We start from the raw sequence: 17,502 nt of genomic DNA, 5'->3' as shown, positions 1-17,502 counted from the left end.
AGGAGGAGGACGACGAAAGAACCACCTTCCTTCACGTGATTTCGAGGAAGAGGAGCGGTGACACAACGGCCCGCGGCAGCTGGAGAACCTCCGGCTCCTCCTCCAGCGGGAGGGAAAGCGAAAGCAGAAGCCGGCGGCCGCGGGAGGGAAGGGGGCAGGGAGAGGCATTGCGACGGGAGCTCCGCAGGTACCGCTGCTTGGGGCCGGGGGGCTCAGCTTGGAAGGGACCCCCAGCGCCACCCCTACCCTGGGCTGGCTGCCCCCACCCGGTCAGGCTGCTCATAGCCCAGCCGTGGCCTCGGGCACCTCCAGGGCTGCGCGTTACAGACGCTGCACACATGGCAGAAAGGCCACTACCCGCGTTTCAGAGCTGAGGTGTTCAGTTGTGCGATACACAGTTCTTCACGTCTCTGGCTTTCCTGTGTAGTAGGGAAGGAGGCTTCACGTACCCTATATTTATCATTGTTGCATCTAATTCCCTTTTTTAGTAAATGTTGAATCATCATATGGTATTCCATTCTGAACTGTTTGCCACAAATAGAGCTAAAAGACATAACTTTGTAATTTTTTTTTCCCCTCAGGTTCCAATGGATTTATCAAGCCCACTGCATTCATTGGAAGATAATGGTTTTGTAAGTATTTCCTGATGTTCTGTATTTGGTAACAGTTTCTCTGAGTGAAGATTTGAGTTTGGACTGCTGGGACAGTGCTTCTGAAATCCCTGTCCCACCCCCTTCCATCCCTCAGTACTTGGGACGTTCCTCATCCACTCCTTTAATCACACCTTCACTTCCAGGTGACGTTGCCCAGTATGACACCTCTGCACCTTGCCCTGCAGCAGGGCCTGGCCCTGTGCTTCCTTTCCTGACTGCTTTCTGTCTCCATAGAAGAGTCCCATCCCAAATCATCTGCATTACCAATTCTGTTAGAATTTTCTCGTCCTGCTTCATCTGCTGTTTGCTTCCATGGAGGTTTCTTAGGGGGTTTCCTTTCTCCTGGTGCTTCTCTTAACCCAGTTCTTGCAGTGTGGGAGGCAGTTTGGATGAAACTTTCCTTTGGATTTCTTGTGTTTTCCTGTTTGTTTTTTTGTTTTTTTGTTTTAACTCTCAGGTTGAAAATTGCTGCCTTACACCATTTTCCATACCAAATGGGCATCCTTTCTTATCAGCTTCCAGCTGCAGCATGTGCATCATTCTGCTTTCCTGTGCTCACTCCCACGAGTGAAGGAATATTTTCTGGTTTTCAGTTATACGCAGATGGGGATTTCCCTGTTGCTTAACAGGACTTTGAAACTGAACAAAGTAGTTGAAAAAAAAATATTTTATATGTTATTGTTTTTAGGAAAAACCCAGAATTATCAAGAGAATTAACTAGATAATCCAACAGGCCTTTTCCAAGCCTGACTTTCATGGATCACATTCAAGTTTTATGTAATCTTAAGTAAAAGGGAGGGATTGCTTCAGTAGGTCTCTTTGGATTTTTTTTTTTTTTCCCTTGCAGAATACTGCAGTCATAGAAACAAAACAGAACAGAGATTTTCTCTCTTCTTGGGCTTTATCCAGTTGCTGTTTCCCTGTGCTTGTGAACTTCTGCCCTGACATACTTACAGTCTGAAATTCCTTTATTGCCTTTCTCTTGCCTGATGTTACCATTCCTTATCTAACTGAGCTTGGAAACCTCCCATTCTGTAGTTTATTTCTCTTCAGGCTTTATGCATCCTCTTAGAGGAGCTGCTGAGAAAGCCTATGGACAAACCTGTGTGGGTTTGAGGTGCTCAGTTCTCAGCAGAAGAACATGGAGACCACTTGCTTTTATGGTTTATTAATTAGCCTGTGAATGCTTCCAGTTGGATAGTTAGAAAATAATGAGCACTGACCAGTTTCTGTTTTCTTAGATTTTAGTCCTGTCCAGCCATGAAAGTGGTTCATTGATTTGGACTAAGTTTTTGAATTAAAAAACAATGGTATATGCTATCCCCTGGCATGCAGATACTAGGAACATTTAATTATGAAGTACTTTGATTATTCTCTAATTGGGAAATAAAACTCAGTGTGCCTTTTCTTTACAGCATGTGATAAACCCTGACCCTTCTGACACATCAAAAGATGAGATGGAAAGTCTTAAACAAGAACTGGAGAAATGGAAGGCAAGTTCTGTAAAGTGTGTGGAATCATGGAAATTAGATGAAAGACACTTGGAAGAGCATTAGTTCATCCTTCTATATCTAAATCCACTCTTCCCCCCATCATAAGAGATGTCTGTCTAACATGCTCTCTCTCCTTTAATGCTATATGCCTATGCTAATCTCAGGGGTGGCTACACTTGCATGTCTAAGAAAAATATTTATCCAAAGCATTAAAACTAAGTAGGTGTAAAGAGTTTTGTTTGTTCTTGTGGAGATAGAAAATCTAAAAGTCTTTTTACCATCCAGGAAAGACTTAAACAAGCTGAGAAAACAAAAGCTGACCTTCAACTTAGCAAATTAATTGCTGAAGAAGAATATGTGAAAATACAGCAGGAGCTGACAGAGCTAAAGGATGCTCAAGAGGAACTTAATAAAGAAAGTGACATGTCTAAGGCCGTCTATGAGGTATGGAGAAGGCTTACTCATGGCTGTCATTATTTCTGGAATTGTGAGGGAAGTACTAGTTAGAAAAGATAAGAGTTTCCATTCCAGTTGAAATAGCTTTACCAGTTTGCAGACTGTAGGACTAATATTTGAAACAGGGTTTTTCAGTGGCAGAAAAAGAACTGGTGCAATCAAATAAGTCTTACAGTAATGAGAAACTGAGACTGATCTTACGTGGAAAACGAAGACAAAAACCAGTCTTCCAAGATTCTCCTCTAACTGATATATTTCAGCTTTGTGTGATGAAGATAGAATTGAATGGGATTGAATGGGTTGCTTCCATTGCTTCGTTAAATCCCAGCACCTCCTAGACAAGGTTACAGCACCCAAGGGATTGGCATTTCTTAAGTGACAGTAAGCTTGGCAAGGGCCAGAACTGGTCTGAAGATGGCTCTTCTTTCTGGAACAAATTGTCTCATTACCTCAAAGTGCTGTGTTGTCGTCTGTTTCAGCAACAGAATTTTCTATGGGCTGTAAAGGAGCTGGTTTCAATGTCATTTTGTTTAGCCTGAGAGCCACTGATGAGTAAATTATGCTTCCATATTGCAAGCTATTAAAATATAGTTAATAGGTTAAGCATTAAAAAATAAAATGAACAGGACTTGTCTTTATTTTACCAGGAAATATTTACTTGCAGGGAGAATAAAAACAGAGGATAACATGGCCATGAAATTCAGCTGTTTCACCTTGCATACAGAGTTCTGTTACAGCTTTGGCTCTGCTCAAACGTGTTGTTTCTGCTTCCATTGCTCCTTACGATCATTCTGGGCCCTTCACACTAATTTTGGGTTCATGGAGAAATCCTTCTTCCTTCAATTGCTTCCTCTCATCAGTGGTGATCAGTGTTCTGAGGCACAGCTACTTCTGTGTTTTATTTGTGTGAAGTATCTCATGCATGCAAATAACTTTACCTGGGTGCAGATGATGCTGCACTCATTGGTGCATAAGTTGGTGTGTGATTCTCTGAAAGTTGCTTTTGTCTCTCAAGTCCTAAATGTTTGGACTTTATAGACAGATGTCATTATCATCATCAGGCTTCTGTTTCATATCACCTTCAGCTGATGGGTGCTGGTATAAATGTCTCAGGTGCTTCATGACATTAAGGGAAATCTCTTCCAGTTGCATGTGGATGGAACTCGCTACATCTGCAATGTTTTCATCTCTCAATACTTTGTTCCCTGTCTGGGAAATGCTGGATTTAGTTAGATGGGCCTTAGTGTGCCCTTACCTGCTAAAATGTCTTCACCTGGTAAACTTTTCAGAACTGGGAATAAGAGCTGTTGAGATCACATGGTACAAAAGATGAAGTGTTTGTGTTGATGTAGGTTCTGAGGTCGGAACTGGTGATTTATTGCACACGCTATGTGCTTGGAAACACGAACGCTCTGTTTGAAAAATCTTACTGTAATTTGCTTTGATCAAAACTGCTCCTTGGTGAGTGGATTTGCCTTGCAGATAGTTATGGAAAAATGCCTCATGCGTGGCTTTCGTTGTAATATTACAAAGCTGAAACGCTTTCTAATGTCTACAGACTTTGCTGAAACAAACTTTTATCTTCTACTTTTATCTTCTATGTGTTTAATGTTGCATTTAATATTTTTGGGCTGTAGACAGAACTTTGTATGCTAAACCAAGAGAATGCTGAGCTGAAGAGAGAGATTGAGAAGCTCAAAGAAGAGCTTGCAGAATGTTGTTCAGCGCTTTCACAGGATGGTAAGGTAATGCTTGCAATATTTTACAGTTATTATTTTAGAAGGACACATTTTTGGTCAATTCTAGTCTGTTGAGGTCAGCTGTTTGGAATCATAGAATGGCCTGGGTTGAAAAGGACCACAGTGCTCACCCTGCTATGTGCAGGGTTGCCAACCAGCAGACCAGGCTGCCCAGAGCCACATCCAGCCTGGTTTAGCATTTAAACCTCAACTGATGTCAGTATAAAGTACAGCTAGATATTTTATTTTCTTACTTTACTTGGCAAGATAATGTGAAGACTAAGGATGTGGAAACAAATAGTGTGTGTGAGATACCAGTGACATGAGAAGAAAAGCAGAAAATAATTAAGTGGAAGACGTTGGAGTAAAAAATGCACACAGTATTGCATTTTTCAAGTGCTTGCATTTAATATTTCTTGGGTGAGAGGATGGCAGAAAGAATGTGTCCTTCGGCAGTAGTGAGAACAGAAAGAAAACAAGCTCCTAGATAAGATGCTAGTTTTGAAGATAGGTTGCAGAAATGCTCTTATTGCTCTGGCTGTTTTGTCTTGGGGGCAAACAGTATTTTCCTTTTATTTTGAAACAATTGCAAAAGGGGAAAGAGAGACATCTGAAACTCCCTGGTATCTATGAAAGTAGGTTTCCCTAGCCAATGTTTTCATGAGTACTTTAACCTATCCTCATTATAAAATACTTCTGTTTTACTACAGTGGTGATATGCAAGGCAATTTATTAACAGATTCACCACTGCTGTAGAACAATAATGCAAGTAAGTAAAAACACACGATAGTGTGATGACTCTGATACTTGCATTTTGCAGATTTTACTTAGCAAAAGTATTTTAATTTTACAGATTGGAACACCTTAGACTTCAACTGAATTTTTCTCCTGTAGGGTCGAGCACACGTTCAAAGTTAATCAAAGGAGAGAATTGAGAAAAACTAAAGTAATGGACAAAAATCCCAGGAATAGACATCTGCAGCAAGTCAATATAGTTAGCAGAGTTATACCTCTGTTACCAGCTATGACTTCAAGTTGTACCTCTGTTACCAGCTATGACTTCAATCTGCACAACTCTTAACCTTTAGACATATATATATATGGCACTTCTAGGCAAGACCATACTATTTATTTTTCTGTTATGAAATAAATTACATAAAGTTTATTCTCCATCTTGATTCTAAAATATTAGATTAAAAAAAAGGTGGCAGAAATGAAAGTGCAGTTCACTCACATGGAAGACACAGAGGGTGACTTTCCAGATACGAATACCCGCTGCGTTTTTTCTGTAACAACAAGAATCCCATTCAAACTGAACCAAAACCAAGCACTGCTTACTTTGGAAGATGAAGAAGGTATGATGCATATTTTAAGTATAAAATTAATGTCTCTGATGTATTTCATTACCATGATGGCTGACTCCATTATGCATGTATATTGTAGATGCAAAGGTAGCGTCTGATTATTTCAGCTAAAGTCTAACAACCTTAGCAGGCATTGTCTACAGCTGGTAGTGATGTGTTCTTACTTGTGGATTTTTGAACTAAAATACCAAAAGTTTAGTATTAATATTTCATACAGTGAGAGCATCTTTTGACAGTATCTTTTATTCTAAAGATAATATGGTGTTTTAGCTGTTGCCTATTGCTGTGAGATTGAATAGAAGCAGATATGCCTGAAGCTGTGGGCAGTGGGGTATGGTTGCCTGTCAGTTATTTCTCCGTTAAAAAGTAAAAAGAGATTTTGCTTAAGAGATTGACAGATTGTCAAGTTACAGTGATTAAACAAGGCTTTTCTTACCTGTAACCTTGTGATTTTTCCTTAGTTGCCCAGAGACTGACAAAAATGGGTAAGCATACTGTGAACCTGGATGGAACTACAGCAGATGTGAAAGTGGTGCCTTTTACAGCTGGAATGGGAGTCAAATTTGAGGTAATCAACTGAAATACGAAATTATAAAGATATACACGCTTGCAGTACTTAAAAAGCTTTAGGTTTGGTTTTGTGTGTGTTCTCAATCACAAAATACACAAAAATTATATCTTTAGCTCCACGTCACCATTTCTGGAAAGAAGATCAATGTTTCAGAAATCCCTGAGCTACCAATTCCTGATGAATGGATGAGAGACAAATTAGAGCTGAATTTCTACAAATCTGAGCATGGAGGAGGAGAAGTAGAAAATGTAAAATACGACAAGAGGTCCAGAACAGCTGTTATTACATTCACTAGACCTGGAGGTATTGTATGTAATGTTTTGTTAGCTGGATATACAAGCTGTGTTGTCCATTCCCTTATGTTCTGAGTTAACTTAACCAGTGAATGCAGCTAATTCTTCCCCAAGGAGAATTAAATAGATCAGGAAAAGATGTAGGTTCACCCACACATCTGTGAATAAAGCAGTATTCATCACATTCCTTTTTGATCAAACATGACTTGATGTGCAGCTTGCCCGCTTTGTTTCTTTCTTAACTTTGTCAGAAATCCTTTTTCGCTTTGGATTGCTAGACACTTATCTTGTGAAAATTAGGAGAACATGTTTGATTTTTAGCTCTTGCTCCATAGCAATGAACTGAGAGAAGCATTCAGATTGCCCAACTGTAGGCATTCTGTAGGTTTAAGTGCATGAAATTCTACAGAGATTAGTGGAGCCACATCTATTTAGAACAGCTGCTTTAGATTTGTTTCAGAAGCTTTTGTGGGTATTTACTGATTTTGTTTTTTGGGAATGCCAAATAAAGGTTTGTTGTTTGTTTTTTTTTTTTTTTTTCAAATTGCACATGAAGAACCTGCAAATGCACTATCATATGTTTATTTCTAAATCCAAGTAAGAAAGGCTAGTCTGCTCTTTGATACGTGTACAGAATGCATTTCAGGTTATATTACTGTTCTTTTTCTCATTCTCCCTGACAGCAATAGCCAGCATTGTGAGATGTGCTAGACACCCCTTCTATGTAAATGGAAGGTGCCATAGGCTTTCTGTGTCCCCAAGCACTGATGGACACTTGGAAAAGCTTCAGGTAAAATACTCTAGCTTAGGATACTCCATAAGCAGATCAGATCCATAGGAAACACAAGAAATGGGCAGAACTTTTAGTTCTGAGGACTAAGTTTTCTATACTAAGTTTCACAAACTGAGTACCAGTGTGACTCTGCAACATGCTGGTAGTCTCATATTTTGTACTGTGAAAAAAAATAAAATTAAATATGGCGTGCGTATCTTATGTTGATCAGATTATATCATTACATACCATAACATCTGTGCCAGGCGGGAGGCAGACACAGAACAGTTTGTGAAGCAGGTTAACAGTAGCAGAACAATATGCTTCCATGGCACAAAGCACTGTCCTCTTCAGGCCTAATGAGAGGCTGTGCTGATAATCTCAACAGAGTGCCTTGTTGTTCTGTGGAACAGTTGCTGATTCATTTTTTCATTCAGTCGTTTGACCAAATAATAACTTGTTTTCCTGTGGTGCTTGTCTGCTTGCTCATGATATTCTCACTGAAATTGTCTTTGACTTTGTATGAGTAGCTTGTAATCAAGTCAGTGCTGTGTGTATAATCAGGCCTTTATAATTAAAGCATTGACTAGAGTGCGTGCATTTATGAGACAGCATTTTTGGAGGGTGCAGTGTGTGATGGGGTTCCAAACTCCTTTTATCTTCAGTTGTAGATCGTAGTGCGTTGTCCAAAATCAAAATGTAATCAAAGATCCCAACAGATGCTTGTTTCCAGTATCTCAGCTCCTTTAGGTGTATCTGCAACAGCTGCTGTGTAACGCAAGTTTGTTTTTCTTTCCTCAACAGCTCTTTTCTGGTATTTCTACGAAGACCATTCTACTGAAAGGAATTAAAGAGACTGAAGATGATGAGGAAAGTGTGCAGGATATGATTGAAATTCATTTCCAGAAGCCTAGTAATGGTGGTGGGGAAACAGAGAATATCAAATATGTATCAAAAGGAGCTGTGTGGGTTTGTTTTGAAGAGGATGCTTAGAATGCCATATAGAAAATTGCATATCTCTCTCAGAAGTTCTGAGCTTTTGCTTCATCAGAGGGATAAGTTAAACCAGTGGTTCTCATATAATTGAGCCTTAATGTTTAGAAATTGAAAAAGAGGAACTACCTTTCTGATTTGTTTAATGGCACAAACTTTGAACAGAGATTCATTAAAACTTAATGCTTAGTGTTCCAGGTGTTCCTGATGAAAGTCATGGAGAAAGCCTTCATCTGCACACGTAACTTAATCTAAGATTGCTTCTTGCAAATTCACAGATTTTGTATCTTGTCCATTTTATATAGATTTAACCTATTAACCCATTCCATCTTCAGTTTTTGTTACAGAAGCCAGTCATAACCTAGTGTAAAGCACCTTCACAAATCCACAGATCTGGGGGTTTTATTGGTGTGTGCTGACATAACTCAAATACTTGAAAGCAACCATTATGTAATTGCATAAGGTACATTATTGAATTGGTGATAAAGCTACAACAGTAGTGATACGTATTTATATCCAACATATACATGCTGGTTGTGAAAGGAGAGTGCAAAAATATCACTTATCAGATTTACTTACGAACTTGAAACTCGTGAAAAAAGACACATCACTAATACTGCTTTTAGCTGTCAAGATTCTGGCTTTGGTACTTCCTCCACCATCTAATCCAAATGGTTCTGAGCTTCTGATGAGTGAATAGTTTGATATATTGTTTTTAACATTTTTTTTTCTACACTGGCATTTTTGTTTCTTTGTTTTTCCAATGTAACATCTTACAGTTGTGAAATCAGATGATTGTTTAAAACAAGTTGCTTTGGAGCTGAGCTGGAGAGACAACTTGATGGTGCACACAAGGCCTGAGGTATTTATTTGGTGGCATGTGCCTGGCCAGGCTGCCAGCTCTGGGAGGCGATGCAAAAGGGGCCATATGGAAAAAGGCACAGAGAGTTTAGGGGAAGATTTTTTTTTTTTGCATGTAAACTTCCCCTTTTGTTTCCAGTTCTGACTCTGAAAGAGCTTTGGAATAAAACAGAAATGCAAAAGCTGAGGATTTCTCCTCCATGAGTGAGTGTTTTTTTTGCCGTGATCCAATATTTGGCCTTCCAATATTGGAAGGGAGCGTATAAACAGGAGGGAGAACGGCTGTTTGTGAGGGTGGATAGTGACAGGACAAGGGGGAATGGTTTTAAACTGAGACGGGAGATTTAGGTTGGATATTAGGAGGAAGTTTTTCACTCAGAGGGTGGTGAGGCAGTGGAACAGGTTGCCCAAGGAGGCTGTGGATGCCCCATCCCTGCAGGCATTCAAGGCCAGGCTGGATGTGGCTCTGGGCAGCCTGGGCTGCTGGTTGGTGACCCTGCACACAGCAGGGGGTTGGAACTGGATGAGTATTGAGGTCCTTTGCAACCCAGGCCATTCTGTGATTCTATGACACCTCAGGTGCTGCTGGGCGGGCTGAGCGCGGGGCTGCAGCTCCGCTCGGCGTTCGGTGCGTGTAACGGCACGGAGCACCGCTCGGCTGTGGGAGCGGGGAACGGTAACGAGCGGGGATCGTGAGGGGCTGTGCTTTCCCTGAACGACGTCGGTCGGAAAGGAAAGGAAAGAGGGGGAAAAGCTGGGTTTAGCCTGCCAGGGACTTCAACCCCGTCTCACCGCGGAACGGCGAGCAGCGCAGCCTCAGCGGAAAGGAAAGCGTTACCGTTCTGCCGTGGTGTCCCGGAGCGGGAGGAGCGAGAAGGCTCTCAAAAGATTTTAACAGAGCTCCCGAGGTTCGTGCAGCGTTCCGCTCCTCCCGGCGCTGAGTTCAGCGTTTTCCAACTTAGAACCACGCGGAACCCGCCGCTCCGCCCGTGTCCTCCCCCAGGCCGAGCCCTCCTTCCGCTCCCGGCGTCCCCCAGCAGGCTCCGTGCCCGGTCCGGCCCTCACCTTTCGCTTTCGTTTCCCTCCGGCCGGGCCCGGCGATCGGCAGCCGAGACGCGGGCGGTGCCCCAGAAATCGCAGTGCCCCTCCCTCTGGGCAACGACGCCATGGCAAGTGTGGGGCGCGGGGGGCGCAACATGGCGGCGGCAGCGCGGTCCGTCACCGCCGCGGGTGGGAGGGTGCGCTGTGCGGCACCGCCGAGGGCCTGTGGAGCCTCTTCCCCTCAGGCGTGCCGCCGTGCTGCGCTGTTTGGATCCGGGCAGAACGTGCGCGTCCTGAGGGCTCCGTGAGTGCCCGGTGACCCGCGCAGCACAGAGCCAGGAGAGCATCTGTCAGAGAAACGTGGAAGATGTGAGCCCTGAGAGGAGCACGAAGGATGTAAGCTGAAGAGAGAAGCCTGGAGAACGCAGACTGAAGGACGGTCCTTGTGTGGTTACTCCAGAGCTAGGGACAGCTCGTTGCCATGAACACTTCTCATGCAAACAGGATCACAGAATGGCTTGGGTTGGAAGGGACCCCAGGGATCATCGAGTTCCAACCCCCTGCCACAGGCAGGGTTGCCAACTGTTGGATCAACAAACATGCTGAATTGTTTCCTTCCATCCTTTCCTTCATTCCAAGCCAACAAACCATTGCAAAATCTCCTCAGAGTCCCATCGTTCATGGTGTTTTTCTGTATCTTCACTGAAATAATAGTGTTTATTTTTATGTAGCAGGAATGGAAAGACAAGATGCTTTCCCTAACAAGGCATAGATGCAAATCCTATTTAGGATGGGTTTCATGTTTGCAGCGATGGGAGGTCTGGCTCTGATGAAAATCATGTGTGTAGTTATTTTATGCACTGCAGGTTTCAGATGGCTGGGATTATGTTCTTCCAATTTAACAAGGTTGTCCTCTGAGTAAATGGAGAGAGCTGAGTCACAGCATAACCCTTCATCCCAGCTCTCGTGAATTTAACAAGTAAGAACTGTCTGAAGCTGACCTTGGCACTCTGAAAAGAGAGTCCTTGTTGAACAGTACATGCAATTAACATTTTCCATTTCCTTCAAATCTTGCATATTAGAGCAAACAATCATACCAGCGTAACACTGGGCCTTTCATTTGGGAAGCTGTTAAATTTAGTTCTAATTTTTACTGCTTTAACAAAAGAGGATACCGAGGGTGTGTAAGTGACACTTTGTTTTATTGCACGGTAATGTGAAGGTGCCCGAGGGAACCTGGCATTCATTGAAATCAGAATCTGATAAAGCAATCTTAGTTATCTATGAAAGGAACGGGTTGTCTGAACAAAAGGGAGCCAGTTCAGCAGCCATGGTGGCTCTGGGTAACCTCTGTGCAGGTCACTGTTTTGACAGCATGCCATTTCTTTCTGCACAGGACATGGGACAGGCTGCTAAATCAGCAAGGACCATTGTCATCTCTGGTGTTCCAGATGGTGTTCTGAACGATGATGTCATGAGTGACATTCTGGTGATTCATTTCCAAAAGGCAAAGAATAATGGTGGAGATGTGGAAGAAGTGAAATATCCAACAAGGGAAAAAGGAGTTGCATATATAACTTTTGAAGATCAAGAAGGTATTCACACTAATATACCATAGGAAACGTTCTCCCAGAAATTAGCCTTAGAATGTTTACTCTGAAACAAATGATTATAAATTCCTTAGTGGCATTAGGATTTTATGTGCCTTTAGTCAGTCAGAGTTGTAGGATTTTATTTCTGTTCAGTGAAATAATGACTCTGAGGAGACTTTGCACAAACTTTTGTTTGTTTCTAGAAACAAACACTGCACAATGTGATTTTTGTAGTCAGGTCTTTGGGAACAAATCTCTGACAATTATTGTTCTAAGGAGACAGGCTTCTGTCTCTCTGAACCATTTTGACTAATGCAAATATATTAGGCAAGAGAATTGGATCACCTGTGTGTATGTATGGAAATTTTAGGGAAAGCATCAAGAGGAAAATACCCACACAGTGTTGTATTGTCAGACTAGCAATAAGACATTATCCTACTGCCAAACAAGTGAATCTGGCTTTCTCTTTAGTTGTAGAGAGTGTTCTACAGAGGAATGAGCATCGACTAGAGGACAGGAGGCTGCCCAGATACTATCCTCTGAAAGTAACCCCTTACTGTGAAAATGTAAGTTATCCTTAGTTTATTCTAGTTGTGCTTCCTTAGCTATGTTAACCATTAGCTAACTTCTCTCACTCACAATTCTAGGTCTTCAGCTCTGTCACAGCTGTCCTTGATATGTCTGTTTTCAAAGATAAATTTGTTTTGGAGGATCTAATACAAGAACTTAAAATGAAGAGCACAGCTTTGAGCTTTGGTTCTTTGCAATCCAACGGGCATATTTCTGTTCAAGGGCCATTTCCAACAATCAAATGGCTAAGAGACTTTCTTTTACTAAAAGCAAAATCCCTCTCAGAGGATAAAAATGAAGCAAGTAAGTCCCATCAGAGACCAAAGAAGAGGCTGAACAAACACAGACTCACCAGAGAGGTGAATAATGTTGTTCATGATGCTGAAGGGGAAAAGCAAGTGGTTGTTCTTGACACAGATATATACCACTATATGAAGTGCTTCTTTGCCAAGGAACTCCTCGCAGATAGCGATGTTGTGATTTCTGACATCACTGATGGTGATGTAACTACACTGCATCTTCAGAAAGGCAGAAACAAGCCTGATACTGGACAAGTATTAAGAGTCAAGGAGAAAATTGAAACTCAGTCTATAAAACTTCATAACAGTTTACGTAAAGAAAGGATCAACTTTGAGAGGAGCACCAGAGATAAGAAGAAATACAGATTGGTGTGTGGAAGTGTAAAATCCCGCTACCCGGATGTTTTGGTTATTCCTTATGACACTCATATTGATGTGATAGGAAGTTCTTCTGCAGTTTTTGAATTTACACAAGAAGTGAACAAAAAAATTCAGAGCCTGTTTCAAAACAGGTAGAAAGATAGCACTCATGTTTGTTGCACAGTGCAGTTCTAATGAGCTGTTCTGGTGCAACCTTTGTGTCACTTCAGGTCTGCCTCATTTCTCCTACACAGTCTGGGAATGCTGCACATGAGGATGAAAAAGCCCATTCCTCCCCAGATACCAAATAAAGTTCAGACCAAGAAACAAATGATCTTTGTATCTCTGGTGAGCTTCAAGATGGAAGAAATGAAGCTTCTTCCGTCCAAACAGAGACACATTCTTCCTTTCATTTGCTGCATTCTGGCCACATGCACTCTGTCTTGCTGTCATGGAGTTTATGATGTGAAAAGAAGAATTTTTGAAGATTTTTCATTAGCATAAGAAATGGTAACTGTAAAGCTGGGTGAACCAACCTGGTATGAAATCCTGCACAGAAGTTCATGTGTTTCTTTGTGCAGGGAGATGACCACTGAAGGTAGGACTGGTGGCTTGCTGCTGCTGCCCTTATCTGCAGAAGAAAGCTCTTGTTGAGATGCACAAAGATAGAACTTTAGTACTTGAGAAGATGGAATGTTTGATAAATCTGTAGGCTTGTCATGTCCTGAAAAAGGCTTTACAAGCTGGCACCAGAAGTTCCTGAGAGAAGAAACTGAGTTTGTCTTTGTAGGAGCGATAGCAGATTTTTTTCCAGTAGTAACAGCAGCTGCAGCATCCCTGGACAGCGTGTTATTTAGACATGGAAGTATATCCATCATTTTGATGTGAAAATCTTGGCACATTTGAACTTTTAAATCATATTCTATTTATACAGTTCTTAGGCCCAATGTAGGAATAGTTTTTCTGGTCTAAATCATCTAGTGGTATAGATACACCAGATAGGAGCAGTCCTTTTTTTCTGTGCAAAACTGATTAGTTAATGCAATAATTAGTAGTTGTAACTGAGAACAGGAACACCTTTATCCTATTAATGCTTTCCAGTTGTGTTTTCCAGACCTTGTCAGAGGTTCAGACTGCGGGGATTTCTGCCATCTCCTGTAAGGATAGGACAGCCTGATGAAGACTTAGTGTTAATTACTTTCTAAATTGAATGCTTTAGAACACTGAATATCTCTTTTGTTAGCAGCTGTACACATTTTAAGTTTTTGATAGGTTGAGGTATGCAAATAGTTTTAAAAAACATTCTTAAGTCTACTGTTTAGACTTACCTGCTTGTGTCTGCCTTGCCCTTTGCTTTCACTTCTAGAGTTAAGTGCCTGGAGTTAAAACTGAGTGCTCACTACAGAATTCCATCTGATCCATGAGTTAAAACGGGGTGCTCACTGTAGAATTTCAGCCTCGTTCACTGAAATTGGGGATCAAGGCAGTCCACAGGAACGTGACAGCTTAGAGCGTGTGTTTTAAAGTTAAACCTTTTCCGTGGAGATCCATTATTAGTCCAAATATGCACCCTTTTGTGATCTTCTTAGAAAGCCAAGTTGAAAGTGTGTTTTGTGATTTCAGAATGTTCAGAAATACATTGCTAAGACTTACAGACCATTAGTTCTTTCACAAGAAAATCTTATGAAATTGAATTTATGATCCTATTAAAGAAATGAGTTTCAAAATGCTTTGTGTTCTTTAAGCAACTCCTAGACTTTTAGTTGGAAGCTCATCATGCTTAAGGCATTTTCTTGTCGTGACTGATTACCCACTGCAGTTATGCCAATGAAAGATAAAAGTCGTTAAACTAGTACCAGTGCTGTGTTTTAAAATACACTGTCAAAGTGGGAGGATGACGAGCTGAAGTGATGTGCTGAACTGGGAGGGAGGGGTGCTTAAAGGCTTATATCTATGCCAGGTTCCTCTGTAGCAGTAGTACATGCAGAGGCTGGAGGGGGGCAGGGCAGAGTGCCCAGAGCCAGGTCTGCTAGGGCCCCTCCTGCTCCCCACTGACCAAACCTTGGCCTTTTTCAGTGCTCCCCACAGAGCTTAAGCAAGGATGGGAAGTTTTTTAACCTCATAAAGGAGAGAATTCTCCATGAAGGTCAAACATTTAATGAAATGAGTTCTCTTTTCTAATGGCTGTGTTGACCTTCCATTCTCCTTTCTGCAGAGTCTCAGTGTTGGGTTTTTTTTTTGGTTCCTAGAGTTTCCTTTGCACTTGCAGAAATGCTTAGGGCTCATAAACCAGCAGCACTGATGTCAGTCAGAATACCAGCGGGTCAAGCTGAACTACATCCATTGAGTCAATTTTGACAGCAGCACTGGTAGAGGTACTGCTCACTTCTGGTTGTCTGGGTTTTAGGTCAAAACCTCAAAGTCCTTTAAAGGCTGCAGTTGAATAAAACTTTTATTGCTGTTTTACAGCAGTTGTCACAGCTCCTCTTCAGATTCACTGGTCCATCATCCCATTGTCAGCTGAGCATTCAGGCCGCCAGGTGCTCTGCCACCAGCACTGCCTTGTTTCCTGGGGTCTCTCATCTGCTTCCTCTGGTCCCATACCTTGATGTCATTTCTTTAGAGTAAATTGGGATGTGAGTCCATTGTGGACCAGCACACACCATCTATTGTTATGCTCCTGGATCTCTGTGCTGCTATTTCAGGTGGGCTTTGCAGCAGCACTGCCTTGGAATATCTCACTTTTCTCATCTCTGATGGTTCCTTGTGGCCCAGCAAGGGCAGGGTTCAAAGCAAGCATCCCACACAGTGTCAGTGCTGGTAGCCAAGGGGCTGTGGTATGTGCTGTGGCTGCCTGAGCTGCTCTTTTAGATATAACTCTACAGAGCAACCTTTTTCAGCAGGTGAAAACATGCAGTGTGGTCCACCAGGATAGACCTATGTTTGCTGTAAGATAAAAACGGCATTGCAGCAGAATAACCTCGTGAGTGAAACACGTATTCCTTCCTTCCATCATAACGCAGTTGCTGTGAAAAACAATAGATGTTCAGCAAAAAAAAGAAAGTCTGGTTTTATCCTTAGTGTGGACGCATAAACAAATACAGCAAAGCAGACTGGTGTCAGGTCTGGTAGGAGGCTTGCCAGCTATTATTCTCACAGTCACTTTTTATGGCAAGCAAAGCAGTGTTATAACTTGAGCTCCACATAGAAAAGGGATTTAATATTTGTGTATATTGCAAAATATCTGGGAAAGCATATTAGATGCAATTCCTAGATCTAAACCATCAGTGCTGACTCAGTATTCTCAGCACCAGATTTGCACTTTTAATTTGAAAAGAGAATTCACTCCTGGGACCTCAACAAAATATTTGTCCTTATTGCTGTGCCGATGCTTGCTGCCCTTTACCAGATGGGGATATGTAACAGTCATGGAGTAAAAAAATACAACGCCTGATTTTGTCTGAAGGCACAGTTCCCACTGACATTAAGACAAAGCCTTAACGATAAAATAAAATAAAATAAAATAAAATAAAATAAAATAAAATAAAATAAAATAATCAGCCACAACAACCAGCAGAATCAGCCCTGTTCCTGGCAGAGCAGCACTGCACTGTGGTCAGTGGGTAACTACCTTTTTCTGTTGTCTGGAAACCTGAGTGCTAGAGAGAGGATTTGACATCCCTTAGCAGGAAAATATTATACAATTTGGTGGAAAAGCAATCTCATTGCTGGCCTGAGGGGATGGGGGAGGCGGACGGAGGGGGAATGATTTACTGGAGTGCTTTTGCCATCGCTGATGCAAAGCTGTGGTGTGGCCGAGGGAGGACAGAGCCTCTGTTACTCCCCATTGTGCCTGCACGTCTAATAATGCAGTGTAAAAGGTGCCTGCAAAACATGTGGGAAGGGGGTCGGTTGGTATGTTGGAAGATCTTTCTTGCAGGTATAATTGTTGTCATCCAATCTGCCTTGGCAATGTTTGAATCGCATTGAAACTTCCTCTATGCATTTGTTCAAAAAAAAAAAAAGAAACCAACACCTACTACAAAAGACCTGTCATGTCTATTGAAAGGCTGCAATGCCAGAAAGACGTTTTCTTAAGGAAGAAGTGCTGCTTTAGGGAGACATCTTCTTAAATACATATATATAGGTACGAAAATTCAATGACTGATTCTTCAAGACAACTGTCAGCCTCGTCCATCTCTGTCTGGCCACCCCGGAGACCCAGAAGCACGACACTTGTGATGAAAGCATGCCATGGCCATCAGCCAGGGGCGAGCTGGGGTGGTTGGTGAGTCAGTGTGGGGTGGATGGGGATGCACTCCCACCGGGACAGGAGGAGATGAGCTCGGCACTCTGTGCATCCGGAGGCGCTGAGGCTCTCACTTGGCTCCAATCCGGCCCTCAGGAAGCAAACACACACGTTCCTGTTTTGTTGAACATCTTGT

The 17,502-nt window shown here is 42.1% G+C and overlaps 2 protein-coding genes across 4 annotated transcripts; both read left to right on the top strand.

The window, feature by feature from the left end:
- Positions 1-48: 48 nt before the first annotated feature.
- Positions 49-9,382, top strand: NMI (N-myc and STAT interactor). The gene is made up of 10 exons (XM_019617297.3): positions 49-187; positions 582-632; positions 2,069-2,146; positions 2,432-2,590; positions 4,240-4,347; positions 5,534-5,696; positions 6,167-6,273; positions 6,390-6,579; positions 7,253-7,359; positions 8,146-9,382. Exons 2-10 carry the CDS (start codon positions 588-590, stop codon positions 8,332-8,334), a joined length of 1,146 nt encoding a protein of 381 aa, XP_019472842.2. The 5' UTR covers positions 49-187; positions 582-587; the 3' UTR covers positions 8,335-9,382.
- Positions 9,383-10,204: 822 nt separating this feature from the next.
- RBM43 (RNA binding motif protein 43) lies at positions 10,205-17,086 on the top strand. Of its 3 annotated transcripts, none has more exons than XM_085227910.1 (4): positions 10,205-10,364; positions 11,633-11,831; positions 12,300-12,394; positions 12,476-17,086. In XM_085227910.1, exons 1-4 carry the CDS (start codon positions 10,362-10,364, stop codon positions 13,211-13,213), a joined length of 1,035 nt encoding a protein of 344 aa, XP_085084036.1. In that variant the 5' UTR covers positions 10,205-10,361; the 3' UTR covers positions 13,214-17,086. The 3 variants fall into 3 exon arrangements, with proteins under 3 accessions (XP_085084036.1, XP_010712285.2, XP_085084035.1); XM_010713983.4 differs by lacking the exon at positions 10,205-10,364 and adding an exon at positions 10,371-10,632; XM_085227909.1 differs by lacking the exon at positions 10,205-10,364 and adding an exon at positions 11,097-11,215.
- The last annotated feature ends 416 nt before the right edge of the window (positions 17,087-17,502 follow it).

Source organism: Meleagris gallopavo, chromosome 7 (genome assembly GCF_905368555.1).
Source record: "Meleagris gallopavo chromosome 7, MGAL_WU_HG_1.1, whole genome shotgun sequence".
Classification (NCBI taxonomy): domain Eukaryota; kingdom Metazoa; phylum Chordata; class Aves; order Galliformes; family Phasianidae; genus Meleagris; species Meleagris gallopavo.
This window is presented reverse-complemented; position numbering and strand designations above follow the sequence as displayed.